Source organism: Anthonomus grandis, chromosome 8 (genome assembly GCF_022605725.1).
Source record: "Anthonomus grandis grandis chromosome 8, icAntGran1.3, whole genome shotgun sequence".
In the NCBI taxonomy this organism is placed as follows: Eukaryota; Metazoa; Arthropoda; class Insecta; order Coleoptera; family Curculionidae; genus Anthonomus; species Anthonomus grandis.
In genome coordinates this window covers 84,165-101,955 of record NC_065553.1, presented here as the reverse complement: position 1 = coordinate 101,955, position 17,791 = coordinate 84,165, and the positions used below count along the sequence as shown (strand labels likewise).

The 17,791-nt window shown below is 30.4% G+C and overlaps 2 protein-coding genes across 3 annotated transcripts in view; one reads left to right on the top strand and one right to left on the bottom strand.

Moving 5' to 3' along the window:
• Positions 1-1,209: 1,209 nt before the first annotated feature.
• Positions 1,210-17,791, bottom strand: part of LOC126739697 (adenosine receptor A2b-like) — a 100,740-nt gene continuing 84,158 nt past the window's right edge. Inside the window, exon 8 of one of the 2 annotated variants that reach the window (XM_050445488.1) lies at positions 1,210-5,672. In XM_050445488.1, the coding sequence (XP_050301445.1) occupies positions 5,475-5,672 (198 nt within the window). In that variant the 3' untranslated portion in view covers positions 1,210-5,474. The remainder of the gene's footprint in view (positions 5,673-17,791) is intronic. The other variant, XM_050445487.1, reaches the window with a different exon arrangement.
• LOC126739747 (piggyBac transposable element-derived protein 3-like) lies at positions 3,933-5,305 on the top strand. Its single transcript, XM_050445547.1, has 3 exons — positions 3,933-4,496; positions 4,567-5,221; positions 5,292-5,305. Exons 1-3 carry the CDS (start codon positions 3,933-3,935, stop codon positions 5,303-5,305), a joined length of 1,233 nt encoding a protein of 410 aa, XP_050301504.1.

The window sequence follows — 17,791 nt, the reverse complement described above, 5'->3', positions numbered from 1 at the left end:
TCAGGCTTATTAGGTGATTTAAATTTATTTCTGGTACTTTATAAAATTATTAAACTCTGCGAGGCATTATTTCTTAATTTTTTTTTAAGCTAATAGGGACATTTCTTGTATGACTGTTCAGAATATAGTGTTTCTTATATTGACAATTCTTGGGCTTAAATTATTATATTTGTAAAATGGGAATCGGTCGAGACATGAAAATTAGTACGGATATTTTTCTATTAAAATTATTAGATATTCGGTTCAGCATTTTTTCAAAAACCTTCAGAATTTAACCTATTAAGCTTAAAAATTGAATTAAAAAAAACTAAAAATATCCAGGCAAAATTTTCCACATCAGGCCATATTTCTTAAGACAAGAAGGTAAGAGATTCCAAATAAATTGATTGAATATCATGGCATTTTTTTAAACTCTTAAAAGTAAAGAATTCTAAGTTATTATTTATTTATTTATATTATATTAATCTCTAGTTAAAGAATTAGGAAAAAGTTTTAAAACCTGGAAGAAATCTGTCACGCAACCAATATGCATGTCTTGTATTGGAACGCGTTGAATAAATAAATAAAATAAATTAAAAAATCTTTTAAGTTGCTGAGTAAAAAATGCTTTAAAGACTTGCAAAACTTATTCTTTAAATAAAAAATTACCTCTAAATTCTAAAAAAATATTTTTTTTACACTGAAATAATTATCTAACTTAAAAAAAAAATAATCTAAATGCTTGAAAAACTTAGACACTTAAAAGAAAAAATTAAAAAAAATAAGAAAAAACTATAAATCAAAAAGGATTTGGAAAAAATGAATAAAATTTACTTTAAAAACTTCAAGTTTTAATTTCCTGAAATTAAATGTTAAATAGTTTAAATTATCCATTGAATGCTTTGTAGAATACTTTAACTGCTTTAAGAAAAAAAAAACTGAAAAAATATATTTTTAACTTCATTATTTTTTAGAAAAAATTATGAAGAAAAAATGAAAAAAAAACTAACAGATCAACTAAAGAATCAGGAAAAAACTTCGTAAGAGCTTGACAAATAGGAAAAATAACTTTAGAAACTTTAAGCTTTAAATTCCTAAGATAAAATTTTAAACTGCGTGAAAGAAACTAAAAAATATCTTCAATTGTTTAGTAATTATTTAACCACTTTCAATAAATTTGCTCCCACTTCAACTACCTAGATAAAATTCTGGAGAAAACTATTAATTATTTTGACAATCTAAAAAAATATTTTTTTAACATTTAAATATTTAGAAAAAGTAATATTTAAATATTTGGAAAAAAAAATTAAAAATCCAAGAACACGAAAGAATCTGAAAAAACTTGAAACGCGTTAATTGCCTGGGAAAAAAACTTTCAACTAAGTGGAAGAATCTATAAAATCCCTTGAACTGTGAAAAAAATTAAAAAAAGGCAAAAAAATATTGCAACTTAAACGAATTGAATAGAATTCTGGAAAAAATCAGTAGTTAGTTAAATTTATTGTTGAAAAAAGAAAAGAAAAAGCTCTAATTCTTGGAGCCAAAATGCTCCTATCTCTGAAACTAAGATATCCTAAAAAGAGGAAACTTGAAAGAGAATTTTATGTCATAAAGTCACTGAATAAACAAATTTACCTTAAAAATCGAACAAAAAAGCTTTAATTTATAATAATATAGAATACAATATATGATTAAATCATTACATCATTTTTTTTCTGTAAAATAAGTAAAATAGCCTTAAAAATTAAAAAAAAATATATTTTTAGGGACAAAATGCCTATATCTCTAGCAAAACAATTAGAGACTTAATTTAAGAAATTCTAAGGCGAATTCTTCTAATAAAATCACTGGAGTTTTCCTCGAAATCCTTTGAAAATGACCTGCCACTGTACGATAAAATAAATAAAAAACTTTAATTATTACATTATTGACTAGACTTCCATATTAACTACTAAATTTAACATTAAATTTAAAGGTATACAGCTTTCCCCACGAACATCCTGATATTAAACACATTTTTTGTAAAACTAAAACAATGCCCTTATATAATACGTATATCGTAAATAATTTCTTAAAAATCACATTATATATAAGTTTTAGTAGAAATATACATATATTACATAACAATGGTAGAAAGTGGCGAATTTCATATGGCAGTAAGAAACTCACATTTTTTTTACGACCGCCTGTACAAAGAACTCACATGGCATCTGTCTCTAGTATTATTTTCTGACTCAAAATTGACTGATGCCATAAATATCCTCCTGGGACCTAGCGTCCATTTAAATGGACATGCCAGTTTTATGTTTCCACTTTCGTTAATTTATTATTTAACCAGCTTAGACCTCGCATCCACTACGTTGGACACTTCGGTGCTGCCGCCCAGTCCGATTCCGTCGACTTTAATTGTGCTGGGAATCAGTTTGTTTTCTGTTGTGATAGCGGCTGCACGTGATTCTCGTTATGATGGTATGGCAGTGGCGAAGCGTACGAGTAGACAAGGTAGACACTGTCTACCCAAAATTATCCAGTTATTTCTCATTAATTTATTACGTAATTATTTCGTGTAATTGTTGAATTCAAATTTAAAAAAAAATAACACAGAATGTAGTCGCTCTCCTTACTATTATTATATAGTATCTAAACGGGTATAATATCTATCTATCTATAATATCTAAGCCCCGCCTGACGCACCAATTAAAATAAAAATGCAGGGCTGACACCCAATTAATGTATACGAGCCGCAGGAAGACACATTGATATTTGTCTTCCGAAATTTGGAGCATCTAATCGAACCATATACGCATCAAGCAGGTGACAGAGGTCCAGCTGCATCAGTATTCAGCCTATTACGTATGCAAAATTTACTCGCGGGAAAGACATTTGAGCTTTTGTCTATCGAAGTCGACCAGCTATTTTATTATGCTCTTGAGGGTTATTGTTTATGGCAAATACATCTTCAGTTTTGTTTTTTGATGAATCTGCATTTGGTGCGGGCGCGTGCTATTGTAATTTAATAATTAGTATTTTTATTTTTGGGTGTATAGAAAAGATTTTTTTAGTGGATATTTTAGGGGTTATTTATGAACGACTGTTTGATATTGGCAATTGTATTTTAGTTGTGTTTTTATTTGTCTTTAATTAATTTTTAAATAATGGATATTATGAATTTATAAGTTATGGTTATACTTATGTTGTGTTTTTTTGTAAGTAGTATTTATTTTTATCTTTTTTATATCACTACATATTTTTCTCTTTGAGTTAATATTCCATGCGCTTTCATTCTCTATTTCATTAAAGTGAATAATATTGAATACACATTTTTTCTAATTAACAATTTTTATTGTTTGTCTACCCGAAAGAAAAGTTCACGCTTCGCCACTATGGTATGGAGCCTATTTTTAACGTTTTGTAATGATTTTTGTGAAAGTTTTTGTTTGCAAATGCTTAATAGACAAATTTAAATAATATTACAATAATAACAAAATTAAATAAGTTTTGTATTACCCTAAGTTATTCGCGTCCATTTAAATGGACATTGGGTCTATCTCATGCACATTTTAAATTAACTTATAAAATTTATTTTAGGAATTTTTGGCAATCAAAGAGTGCTTTGTTTTTGAAGGTGGTAGAGAATGGTACAGTGAAAACATCTTGTCGGACTTGCATTGTCTTATTTATTTAATGTAACACGACATTTCGGTTGGTAAGTATCTCCAATCGTTATCGATAACCGTTATCGTTACCTCCAACCGTTATCGTTGTTATACGGTTAGAGGTAACGATAACGGTTAACGATAACGGTTGGAGATACTTACCAACCGAAACGTCGTGTTACATTAAATAAATAAGACAATGCAAGTCCGACAAGATATTTTCAAAGAGTGCTTTGGTCAGGGGAAGATGACGAAAAATTGGAGCAAATACTAAAAATCATTGACTCTGACATTGAAATGTCTGTTGATGAAGAAGAAATTCAAACTATGGATAATTTAATGGGGAGAGGAGAAGAAATAATTAATGAAGAATTAGTAAGCAGCAGTGAGAAGGAAGAAGAAGAAGATAGAATTCCTCTTAGTGTCCTGAGAGAAAACCTAAAAATGGCCAAGCAATTTGTGGATCCTTTAAAGCGAAAGTCTGAGAGAAGAGATGATACTTTTGCACCTCCAAATTTTGAAGGCCCCTCTAGTAAATCCAGCGCAGAGCTCCGGTATGATTGGACTGCAAAATCGTATTTAACCATGTACTTTGAAGATGAGTTATTCCAAAAAGTGTGTGATTGCACAAATGCAAGGTACGTTGAACTTAAAGGAGTATCTCTTAAATTGACTCTTAGTGAGATTAAACATTTTTTTGGAATAGTTTGTTTGATGTTCAGTCTAAAGTATCCCAAAATCAGAGTGTACTGGGCAAAAACCACTAAAGTTTCAGCTATTGCAGATACAATGACTCGAGATAAATTTTTTGCTATAAGAAGTAACCTTAAAATCGTCATTGATGGCAGCATCGCTGAAGGGGTACGCAGGTCTGACAAATTTTGGAAAGTATATTTCTATTATAAAAGCAGTATGGCAAGGGTGTTTGCAGCTACCTAGAGAGAAAGTGGTTGCTGTAGATGAACAGATGATCCCATTTACAGGGACTTGTAAAATGAAGCAGTTTGTTAGAAAAAAGCCAAATCCAGAGGGCTTAAAAAATTTTGTTGTTGCTGCCCCTGATGGTCTTGTCGTAGACTTTGAATTATATCAAGGAAAAGATACTTTTCCAGAAGATTCTGTAAAACGACCTTCTGCTGTTGTTCGCCTTGGAAGGACACTATTTCCTGGAAGTCATGTATACTGCGATAGATATTTCACGACAATACCACTTCTCGAATATATTCGTCAACAAGAGAAATATTGTACTAGAACCATTATGAAATTTCGTGTACCAGCGGCAGCAAATTTAATTTCGGAAAAAATGATGGCCAAGATAGGTAGAGGCAGCTCGGAACAAATTGTAAGACAAGATGGCGAAATAGTAATTGTACAATGGTATGATCTGAAATCTGTACTTTTGGCATCTACTGCTCGAGGAATTCAAACTAGCGATGAGTGTAAAAGGTGGTCTAAGAAAGACTCTAAATACATTCAGGTGAAAAGACCTTACGTTGTTACTAAATACAACGATTGTATGGGAGTTTTGTTTAGGTTAAGACCCAATGTCCATTTTAATGGACGTCATATTACATGTATCTCTCAAAGTAAGAAAAAAAATAAAAAAAGTTATTAGTAAACAATGTTTATTTATGTATTTTTTATTATATTTAAAAGCCTCTCAACCCTAACTTAACAAAAACATGTCCGGGTCCCAGGATGATATGAATTTTTCAACATCTTTTCGTTGGTCATAGAACTGCTCAAAATAGCTCGTTTGTTTTTTTCCTTAAATTAAAAAATATATTTTCTTAATCTACTATATCACCATAACATCGTTGTTCATTTTAAAGTTAAGTTTTACAAAAAAGTATCCTCATCCTTTCCCACCACGTGGCTGCCGTTCCTCGTTTGCTTCACCGAGGACATGCGCACTCGCATGGTCGAATTGTTGCCCAACATCCTGGACCTGTAGTAAAATCCGGACTGTTCCAGAGCGTTTCTTCTGGATTTACAAAAAATTCCCGTGATGGCCAACAGCATACGATGAGTACCATCCTGGAAAAAAAACAAAATTTGTAAACAGTGCTTTCTAACCGAAACTCGAGAGATTGTGAAATATAATTTTATAATCACTTATGTAGGATTACCCTTAGTAGATATGTCAATACAGATTGACAAAAAGCATATTTTATTTGCCATATATAAGAGCCATTTTTACGAAAAATCAGTTGTTATGACATCGGAGGCCAATTCCATTATTTCTTCAACAAAACACTAAATATTGAAGAAAATCTTAAAATAGTGTCGTAATCCTACTAGATTTTAAATTTTTCTTGCAACAATCATCAAGCGGATAACTAAAGCTTTTTCGGATCTGGCAAAATTAGAGTGCTAGTATAGGTTTTATTCAGAATTTATTAAAAAATTGACGTATATTGTTAATTTTTGGAGTATGAGTAGTAATCGTAATAATATACCTTTAGAAACGGAAATTCTTCTAAATATTAAAGAAGATATGTCTGAAAAATTTGGTTTAAGAACAGTCGTAATTAAAAAAATAATTGAAGCGATTAAATTATATAGCGAATTCTTAGATGCTAGTGGAAAAATCATATATATTTAAATATGTTTTAGAAACAACGTTGTCTACTAATGCAAAATGACAGCTTGAGATGAAGAATCCAATAACACGATCCATAAATTAAACGTGGTAATGAAAAGGCATTTACTAGCTAAAAATGTGGCTGCTGCAATTTCAAATCAACTTCATACTGTTCGACAGGATACTAAAAGTATTGAGGAATATTCAAAATTGGTCGCACAGCTGTTACTACTATAGTAGTAGTAGGTGATTTGACGTTAGCAAAAGCGGATAACGATAATAATAGGACAGTTCATATTTTGCGTTCATAATGTTACAGAATGGAATATAATAGATAGAAGAAGCTCGTTCTGAACGGACATCACGAATTTTAGTAGTAAACAAAACAGGAGATCATAATGGGGTTAAGAAACTAAGGATTACACTAAATTTCAGGTTGCTAAAGTTAAATACTAAAATCAGGTTGATAAATTACCTAATATTACAAAAATTCTAGGTTCTTTATGCGGTGATATTTACTTATTTACTTTTACTTTATTTACAAGAAAAATTGTTTGAAAAAATGGTTTCAATTGGAACTAATGGGACTAAAAATCAATCTTAGTGCATTTTCAAGTTTAATGACTGAAATGTTTTTTTAATCTAACTGTAGCAATGGCTAATTTGAATTACGATGCTTGTTTTATTTATTTAGACGATTTAATACTTTCCAAACATGCATTTCAAAAGCATAGCATAAACTTAATAAAAGGCTGCGAAATGTTAATCTAAAACTAAATCTCAGTAACTGCAAATTTTTAAAAAAGCAAATATCTTATTTAAGCCATATGTATTATATGGTGATCTTTTTTCTGAGGATCTAGAAAGAGTGTGTTGGGATCGGATATTCTATATGCCTGATATCGAACAAAAAATCAATTATTTAAACTATCAAATATTGAATCTATTTGATCGGCACGCTCCCCTTAGGACCTCAAGAATTACAAAAAAGAGTTGTCCTTGATTAACAGATTTGATGTACAATAAAGGCAGTTATGAAAGATAGAGACAAATTTCTAAAAAAATATAAAAAGGATAAAAATGTAATTGACTTTAACACATACAAACAACTGCGCAATGCAGTTGTATTGCTATTAAGGCGTGAAAAAAAATGCATTTTTGGAATATTGAGAGACTAACAAAGATATAAAACAGCTTTGGAAAACTCTTAAAAGTATGGATATTCAAATTAAAAATAAAAGTTAAATTCCTATCAATTTGAAAAAATCTATTGATATAAATCAATATTTCTCCTCAGTCTTTAGTAACTCTAAAAACTGTACAGTTTTTAGGACTAATAAATTAAATGAAAAATGTACTTTTCACTTTCAACTTACGTCGTGTGACGAAATTGTTAAAATAGGCAGCAATGTTAAAAGTAACGCTGTTGGTTGTGATAACATAAACGCAAAAATGCTTAAATACTGTCTTCCTGCTATATATAAGCATATAGCCCATATTATTAACTGTTGTTTGGAGAGTGATTACTTTCCAGACTTGTGAAAAATCTCGCATATAACTCCTTTACCCAAGCTCAATAATATCGAAGCATATTCGGATTTAAGACCCATTAGTATACTTCCTACAATTTCCAAAATACTAGAAAGGGTAGTATACATTCAGCGTTATGAATATGCATCCAAAAATATTCCCAATCCTCTGCAGTCTGGCTTTCGAAAAGGACATAGTACAACGTCCGTATTATTAAATGTAACTAAATTTCTATTTTACACCGATGATCTTAAAATCTACCGTACGATATTTAACATCGCCGACTGCCTTAAAATCCAAAGTGTCTGGATCGACTACAAGCCTACTGCGATGAAAATAGTCTCTTTCTTAACATTAAAAAATATCAAAGTATAACCTTCTCAAGAAATAAAATAAATTATCAATATAAATTTAATGATATTTGCTTATCTAAAGTGAACTACGTACGCGATTTGGGAATTACATTGGACTCTAAACTAAAGTTTGACATTCATATTGATCCAATAGTAACAGAATCTTCTAGATTGTTGGGTTATATTTTTCGTAAATGTGAAATGTTTTCTAGTTCTCGAGCTATTAAATGTTTATTTAATACATTTATTCTTGACAAAAATTGAACTTTGGAAGCATCATTTGGAACCCTAGGTATGGAATTTACATTGATCGATTGGAGAGCATCCAAAACAAATTTTTAAGCTTTCTTTCTTTTAAAACCCGCTTCGGTTCATATCATGATGTGAATTTAATTCGAGAGCATTTTGACGTGATTTCACTTCTCGACAGACGTTTGATAACTGATGTTTCGTTTTTATATAAAGTAATGATTTGTCAGCTGAACACTCCTCCTATTTTGTCACTTTTTAAATTCAACATTCATCAAGTCAACACCAGATCGAGCGAATTATTTCTTATTCCATTCAGGAAAACAAATCATGGTTAGAACTCTGCATTATGTAGAATAAGAAAAAGTTATAATTTGTACTGCCGTTCATTAGACGTTTTTAATATATCACTTAGTATAGTCAAAAATACTTTAAAACGAAGTATTTTTGAAAAATTTCTTTGAAAGTTTATGAGGCTAATGTAGAAATTTAGCATTAGAAAGTTGCTTTTTTTGTAGTATATTCCTTATATTCTTTAAGTATATTCTTTTATATTTAAATTATTTTGATTTATGTACTTAACCATTTAGTCTTTATATTATTCTTAATAAAATAGTAATAAATTAGTAAAATAGTAAAATATAATTTAAGTTAGTTAAGATAAGTTTGCGGATACTTTTTTGGGCTTGTAGTCTGTTGTATCCCTATATGGTCACCAAATAAATAAATAAAATAAATAAATAATATTTTATTCTATACGTGTTGTTGCATGTTAGTTTTAATTTAATTTTAATCTTTTGCTTTTTTATCATGTTTCTCTATGTTAATGGTTAGTAGTAGAGTAGCTATATAAAGCTAAACTTCGCCTTTTTTTGTCAAACATATATTTATGTTTTCAAGAATAAAGACATTTATTATTATTATTATTAATATATATATTGCACAAATTACCACAATTAATAAAAAATCCTAATATAACGTAATTATTCGTTTAAGTTATTACGATTGAAAAACCCACCAGTGCTACAGTACCGCAAGTTTTCAGAGTTTAGTCAGTTTATACTAAAAACTGATGATAATGGTTTTGCGGTAAGAGCAGTTTTATCTTACGGAGATGATGGTCCAGGGCCATATGCGTCAAGATTTCTTAATACAGCGATAAAAGAATTACTGTACTATAGAAAACTAACTGAATCTATTGAAAGAAAGAAAGAACGAAAATGTGCTACTTTACGTATGACAATATTTTGTGTACAAGCTTCCAAAAAATTCAAAAGATATAAATTCACAGAAGAACCAATACATGTTTCTAAAACTATATAGGTTTCAAAAACATACTATCAAAAAATAACAAGACAGACTTAAAAATAAGTAAAACGCTGCCAAGAACACAAGTTAGAGGAAGTAAGTTAAACAAAACAAAAAGTATTACAACATATGAAAATGATGTTAGGGCACAGGTCAAAAGATATCGTTAAAAAATGTATCAACACTATAATATGCCTTAGATAATAAAAGTGATTTTAACTTGCTTTTAAACATTTTAATATCTAATGTTTATTTAAAACATAGAGGAGCACGATTGTAATTTTTTTACAAAAGTATGTAAGCGAGTTTCTAATAAGGGAGAATGTAGGGATTGACAGGGTAAAATCATTTACCTGACGAGTCATATGACCAGTGTTAGAGGAAAATTTTAATTATGTTAACTTATAATATTTATACTTATAATACAGATCTTACCCACATTAGACACAAACCCGTTTGAAGCCCACCGTTCTGATAAAATCTTAAGATGTAAGCAGAAGGCTTATGACTCGACAATATGGTGGTAGTATCAGCAAACTAAAGTATTTTGCCCAGCAGTCTCAAAGAGTCTAAGTCATTTACATACAGCAAAAAATATTGTAGTCCTAACACTGAACCCTGAGGTACACCAGACTTAAGGGATCTAAAATCAGACAAACATCCAGATACTGCAACTTTGTAAGTACGATTTGATAGGTAGGGCCCAGCTATTGCAATACAACACCCCTTTGTATTCCGTGATCTACACAATCAAAAGCTTTAACACGTGTTATATTAGATTCTGATGAGTTGAAAGTAATAAGTATGTGAAAGTATGAATATTATGACAAGGGCACAAATAAGAAACAAAGTGATTGGATAAGATCAGTACAACAGTAAATGATGGCTTGATTCGCTACCTTGTTTTAGTTTTTAGTTTTTACAAAAAACTGAATCTGTATTCCCAACAAGTTTCGCCCGTCAACATTAGCCCCAAATACTAAGACAAACTAAAAGTTTGATGGTTTTATAGTCTATAATTAATAAGTTTTAAATTAAATGTTGTATAACAAGAAATGTTTTACTATGCTTGTACAGGCGTTTTTATGATTATTCTATTATTTCTGATTGAGCATTGTTGGCAAAAAGTAGTAATTAATGTTTATTGGACGCATAGTTGCTATAGAAAGATTTTGACCTTTAAACTGAAAAACTGAATACCCTCGTGTATTTTCAATTGGTGATTCTATTTGAATCCTATCGTCCAGGAATACTTTGATGCTCCTTTACATATAAATTCGGTTCTTTTAAGGAAAAAATATGGTAAAAAATTCAAATCTTTTATCGAGGGTAACAAATCCCTCTTTATCCAAAAAGGTGCGGCATAAAATATGTCGTACATAAAAAATTTGAAATTTAAAATATCGCTTTTTAACAGTTAAGCTTTGTTGTATATTCGTGGGTAAAAGACAAATTTTTTTTTGATACTTCAGAACCTATAAGGGGTAAATATTTCTGGATACTCTCATTAGATTAAGAAAAATGTAAATATGCAAAAACCCTTAAAACAATAAAGAAAGTATTCATAGTTTTTTTGTAATCGATTGTCAAAATTTGAGATTTTTTTTATTTATTGGGTACCTCTAAGCATGGATTATAAAATGTTCTTCTTTGCTTATAATAAGTTTAATTACAACAAAAAAAAACACTTTAAAACGATTAAGGTAAAACTGGAAAATAAAATGCCACAGTCTAACCTAACCTAAAGGCAAAAAAAAATAAATAAAAATGGTACGAGAAAGAGACTTTACTATGTCTGAGTGGAGAACTAAAAAAATAAGTTCAACTGTTTAAAATAGTTTCAAATGCCTGCACAATGTAATAATTTATACTGTAACTGAATATTAAGTGTAATAGTTATTGAAGTTTTCTAAACTGATTTCAATTATATGGAAAAAGTGACCTCAACTGCAAAAAAAAATGCAAATGTGACGATAACGAATGCATATTGCATATACATGTGTATCTGATGGATATATCTTATGAAAATCTTTTGACAGAATTTAATTTAAAAAAACTTACTTCCAGAGGAACTGTGGCCTGCTTGTTGTTTACACATAAGATCCTTCATAATAATATAGATTGTTCATTTCTTCTCGAAAAACTGCTTTTAACGGTAAATATTCATAACAATCGAGATTTAGGAACTTTTTATATAAAAAAAACAAATACCAATTTAGGTAAAAAGTCGCCAATTTTTCGAATGTCCAGTGCCACCAACCTACTATTTCATATTGACATATTTTACGAACCATTTGGGAAGTTTAAAAAAAATATATCTGATGTAGAATACTTTTAAGTTTTTTTCTTTTTAGTTTTTTTTTTGAGTTACCTAATGTGTTATCTGGGGGGCAAAGAATCTATTTTTTTTCAATTTTGTAATATGTAGTGCTTACTGTGCTTATTAGTCATTAAGGACCTATTGTAATCATTTAATGGACTTTGTGTCTATAGATTGCATAAATAAATAAATAAATTAATAAATAAATAAATAAATTAATAAATAAATAAATAAAAATTAATAATTTAACTTTCTGATTTATTTCGGCGCAACTTGTAACGGCTGCAGTTTGAATGAGGTATTTCAATCCCTGTTGCATTTTACATAAAACATGTTTAATATAAATAAATATCCATTTAAGAGCTTATCACCTCGCCTACTTTCGGCCATAAATAATATTCTCCGTTGGGTGTAAAGGCCATTAGCTATTACGTATGAGCCTTTTAGTTAAATGGAGCGTTGCATTAAAAATGCACTAAGAAAAATGCGAAATTTCACATTAAAACTCACCTTTGAATAATGCCGGTTTATAATAAACAGAACTACGTGCAATGCATAACCCTTATCTGGTTCATTTGTAATTCATGTTATTACATATAGTTCCATCTCGAGAAAATGAATTAGTCAAGAGGTGCGAAGAGATGATATCAGGTAGCCATTTGGCCATTTTATATTCATAGTTTGTTATGCAAAGTTTGTTCTTATAAAAATGGAAATTTTTCTAGGGAGAAAGTAAATTTAATATTTTTCTGAATTTCTATTGGTCTTGGTACAGTGCTAAGGTCCATTTTCAAATTTACGAGGCATTAGAATATAATTTTCCAGGAGGAAGAAGTGGTGTGGATTTGTATCAAAGGAAAAAAAGTCGTGAAAGTTTCTTACATAAAACTGCATAATTTCCAGACTTTCTGGTATGATTTTCCATGGGGGAAAAATTTTCAGTTAATCGATTTAAGGTTAATTATATTCAAAACCATTTAAGATAATGTTGTAAAATCATTTGCAATCGATAAAGAAAATGTTCTTCTACAAACTTTATTTCAAATATAAACCAATCCGTCCAGAACTTTTACAATAATCTAGACATTTGCACAGAAGATCTATCGAGAGCCATTTGACTTTACTGGTAACTTTCCCACTTAATATCTCAATTTTCTTTAAAATTACTTACGATATTTTAATATGACCAACTGCGGTAATAATAACATCAGACTTATCATAGAACAAAACTGGCTTCAACCTAGTTGAAATAACTGAATTAATAAATGAAGAAAATAATTCATATGTGACAATGAAATAAAAATGTTAAAATAACAAATAGTTTCTTGTATCAGTAGTTTCAAAATATGTACATCGCAGATCTCTGGCTTCATTTTACACCATCTAAAAACAACTGAATGAATCAATAATGTTCAAATGATGACCATATTTCTGGTTAAAGTACTTAAAAGATGAAAGATTATTTGAAATGAAGCATTCCATTTAAAGAGTTCAATTTTCCTTCTCCCAGCAAGCATAGGGGGGAATGTTCCACAATCAGACAAAGTATGCAATTTTGAAATTCCCGCCGCAAGTTCGGATAGTGCGGTTATACACGCCGATGTGGTAAACAAAGTTTGAACGCTGTTCTCTTGGTCTTGTGCATTTTTTAATAAAAAATTGTTTTTCAAGGTAAGTTTTTTCTATCGTTGATATGATATTATATGCTCTAATTTTTCTTCTGAAACTAGTATTACAAAAACAATATTTACATCAGATTTTGGGCTATTTTATCGACATGTATGAAGGTCACAGTTAAATTTAATTTTGTATTGTAGGTTGTGTTGCACCTTCAGACAGCATGTTTGTTCCACAATCAGAAAGTGTTTGATTGTGGAACACAACGCTTGTTTGGAGTGTTGTTGAAAAAGTAATTGCTTTTGTAAAAATTTAACCCTTTAAGTTGCAGAAATCTGAGAAACTTATTAATTGAAAATTTCTTAATGATTTGTGATGAAAGGTCATCTAATGACAAGATTTTATTTCTTTTATATTTTTTTATTTTCATATTATTTTTTTTGAGGTGGGAAATTATTATCCCAAAAAAATTTTAGTCGAATGACTATCTCTATGAATTTACTGGAAAAATAAACTTTCATTGCTATATATTTGAAAAATGTTAAAAAAACTTATGGATTTCAAATAAGAAACCGAACTCAAAATCTAAGACCTATGAAAAGGGGTAAAACAATTTTTACATAATCCGACATTACAAGTTGAGCAAATTATATTGCTCCGTTTCTTCTTGGCTTTTGTACTACAGCGGGCGCATCTTCTGTAAGTTTTGATCGTTGAAAGCAATGATCGCCTACATTTGTCTGACAGTATTTTGTACGGTCTTCGTACCATCAGGGTTGTTTCTTTTTTTTGCGCTTCCTTTTGCGGGGTAAAATCCTGGTCTTTTTTTGCTGCAAAAATTGTTTATGAGTTGGTTTACAAGCAAGGATCTAAATTTCAAGTGACTTATGGGTTTCTTCTTCATTTTTGCTGACCTATAAAGTATGTAAGAATTCACAGTACATGCTTCTAGTAAGTATAAAAATATTTTGATCCACCATCGTCTAGATTTATGATTCATATTATAAAATGACATGTATTGATCAAAATAGAACATCAAGTTATCAAGAAGAGTAATACTACAAAAATAGTTGTCAAAATACAAACAGTAATATTTTCCAGCATAAGGTTCCGATAGCCGCAACACCACCTTTTCTCCCAGGCTTTGTGCTACTGTACCATCTTCATTTTTTCTGGTGTAGATATCAAAATTTAATAGATACCCACTTTCAGAGCAGCAACAAGCCCAAACGTTAAAGCCCCTTTTGATGGGCTTCATAGGCATATACTGTTTCATACTAGACCTTCCTTTATACCCTATCAGAGACTCATCGATTGAAATATTGCGTGAAGGATTATAGCATTTCGGAAACGTAGTTTTAAGATGGTCAATCATAGGACGTAGTTTGTAGAGTTTATCAAACTGATCTGTTCCTTTGGCAGGCATTTTTGTATTGTCAGTAAGATGTAGGTGTCTCAAAATAACTCTTGCGATTCGATCTACATGAAAGTTTTCATCTTCTGACCAGTATAATTTTATATTCGGTAGGGGGTGTATTCCCATAAATACCAAAATTCCTAGAAAAGCTTTCAACACCGTTAGTGTAATTTGTAAACTCGTCATTACTTTCGATTACTTTCATCTACTATTTTTGTGAGAAAGGTATCAGGAAGAAATTTAAAAAAAATTGAAAGTGGACTGTCAATGTCATCGCCGTTTAGTCCTACATTTTCGGTAAACTGAACTTTACTATACATCTCTGGAATTTCCATATTTTTGGTCCATTCAAATTTCTTTACAGGTTTGTCCTTGGTTTTAAAACTTTGTCTGATTTCTTGCTCAATATCTTTTGTAACTTCTTCTTCTGATACGCTGCTCTCAGACTCCAAAATTTCTGTAAAAAGTTTTTTGTACGTGGATGGGTCTGTCAGCTCGTAATCTGGGTCTGCAACGGAGTCATCCGAATGAAAAATTATCTTCAGTAAATATTTTCTTTCCTTGGAGACGTTTTGTCGTGAAAAACTGGAATTTTCCGAAGATGTAGATGGCATATCCAGTATTTCCGAAGAAGGCACAGTAAAATCTGAGATGCTCTGCTTAGAATCATTAGGAAGTTGCTGGTCTGATTCTAATTTAGAGTTCCTAAAGGATACTTTAAAGTTTTTGGTCACTGACAATGGCATATTGTCTTCTGCATCTGAATCACCCTCACATTCTGAGTCAACAGCCATCGTTTCGGTGATATCTTCTTGATAAAGAAGCTCTTCTTACTGTTTATCGGACAAGTATTTGGGCTGCCACATCATGTATGGGACACAAATCACCAAATAACGATTGCTAAAAAGACAAAATTCAACGTATTATACGTATTTTTGGCTTGGCCAATTGTCAGGCACTAATAATAATATTTTTTCTTCATAGATTAGATATTGGTAAGTATGAGAAACAGTTATTATTTCTTTTTAACAAAGATCAACAAGAAAAAAAAATTAAACATATTTTCCATAACTTCAAACCATAACTTTTTTTTAAATTTTTATCTTCAGTATGACTAAATTTAAAAACCATTTAACACGAATTCACTATAATTTAAGGCTAATAAGTACCTATAATACTATACTTACATTTTTTTAATAATATTTGACCTTCTTTTTCACAAAAAAAAATCAACAAAAGGATTCAAAACATATGCAACAAGTATTTTATGCTATTTGTGCTATATGGGGAACCACTGGGATAATAATTTCCCACCAAATGATCGTCTGTCAATAGGAAACTTTGTTCACTGACGTACAGATGGCAGGACATACACTATAATGTACCGTAATACTTTCGGAAGATATTTTTCCAGTAAAACATTAGGCGCCTCTGTTAGGCACGGTGAGAAAATAATATCCCAGTAGGCAAAAACAGAATCCCACCAAAGAGATTAAAATGGCTCCAAATTATGCTTGTAGAAAAGTTTTTTCTGAAAATCAAGGAAAAGCCCTAGCCGATTACGTATTAACTTGCTCAAAAATGTGTTACGGACAAACGGTCATTAATATCAGAAAACTGGCTTATGAAATGGCAACTATTAATAATTGTAAAATTCCGGAAATTTTTCAAACAAACAAGGAAGCTGGACGTGAATGGTTCCTTGGATTTATGTCCAGACATGCAGAATTAAGTCTTCGCCAGCCGGAAGGATGTAGCCTCTCCAGAGCGATATCATTCAATAAACACAATGTTGGACTTTTTTTCAAAAATTTGGAAAAAGTGTTTCAGAACCATGGAAATTTTTACAGCGGTACAAGAATTTATAATTTAGATAAAACTACCTTCGCAGCGAATTAATAAATTTTTCGCTATGGTGGAATGGACCATCTGGGTTAAAAAATCACCTTAGCATTGGTCTCCTCATCAATTAGATAATCTTAAAGCTACTGAAAATGAAATAATTTTGTCAGAAGAAAGAAAAATTTCATTGTTAATAGCAAAAGAATTAGATATTATTCATAATTTATTAACTCGATTTTCAAAACTTGATAAAATAATTCGAGTATTCGAGTTATTGTCTTAGATTTGTATTAAAAATAAAAAATAAAAATTTAAGTTACACAGATGTCAAAATTTCCATTACTGAATTTGAGAATGCATTTATGATTCTTATGTGCAAACTTTTTGTTTTAACGAGGAAATAGAAAACCTTAAAAGGTCACGTTTAGTTTCAAAACCTTGTAAAAAACTTACACTTTTTATTGATGCAACTGGATTGCTCAGAGTGGGCGGTCGCCTAATCTATTCTAAGATTACTTTCGAACAAAAACATCCAATTTTGTTACCCAGTAAGCATCGTTTAACTGACTTAGTAATTGAAAAGTTTCACATAAAATACTTACACCCTGGGCTGCAAACTATGCAATGTTTGTTAGTTCAACAATTTTGGATAATTTCTTCGAAAAATGCTATGCGTCAAAATTTGTCAAAATGTTATCGTTATTTTCGGGCAAATCCAAAGGCTATTCAGCCAATTATGGGTAATCTTCCTTATTATAGGATCAACCAGGTTAAGGCATTTCAACCAGGTTAAGACCCGAGGTGCCAAAGTCCTAAAGGCTTATTTTTGTATTTTTGTATGTTTTACTACTAAAGCTATTCATTTAGAACCTGTTTCTGATCTTAGCAGTGATGCTTTTTTGGCAGCTTTAAAACGTTTTGTGGCAAGACGAGGTC

Bases quoted from the DNA above. Each gene is read 5' to 3' on its own strand.
- LOC126739747 (XM_050445547.1), top strand. From the start codon at position 3,933: ATGTCTGTTGATGAAGAAGAAATTCAAACTATGGATAATTTAATGGGG. The intron at 4,497-4,566 runs GTACGCAGGTCT...GGGTGTTTGCAG, and splicing joins ATGGCAGCATCGCTGAAGGG to CTACCTAGAGAGAAAGTGGT.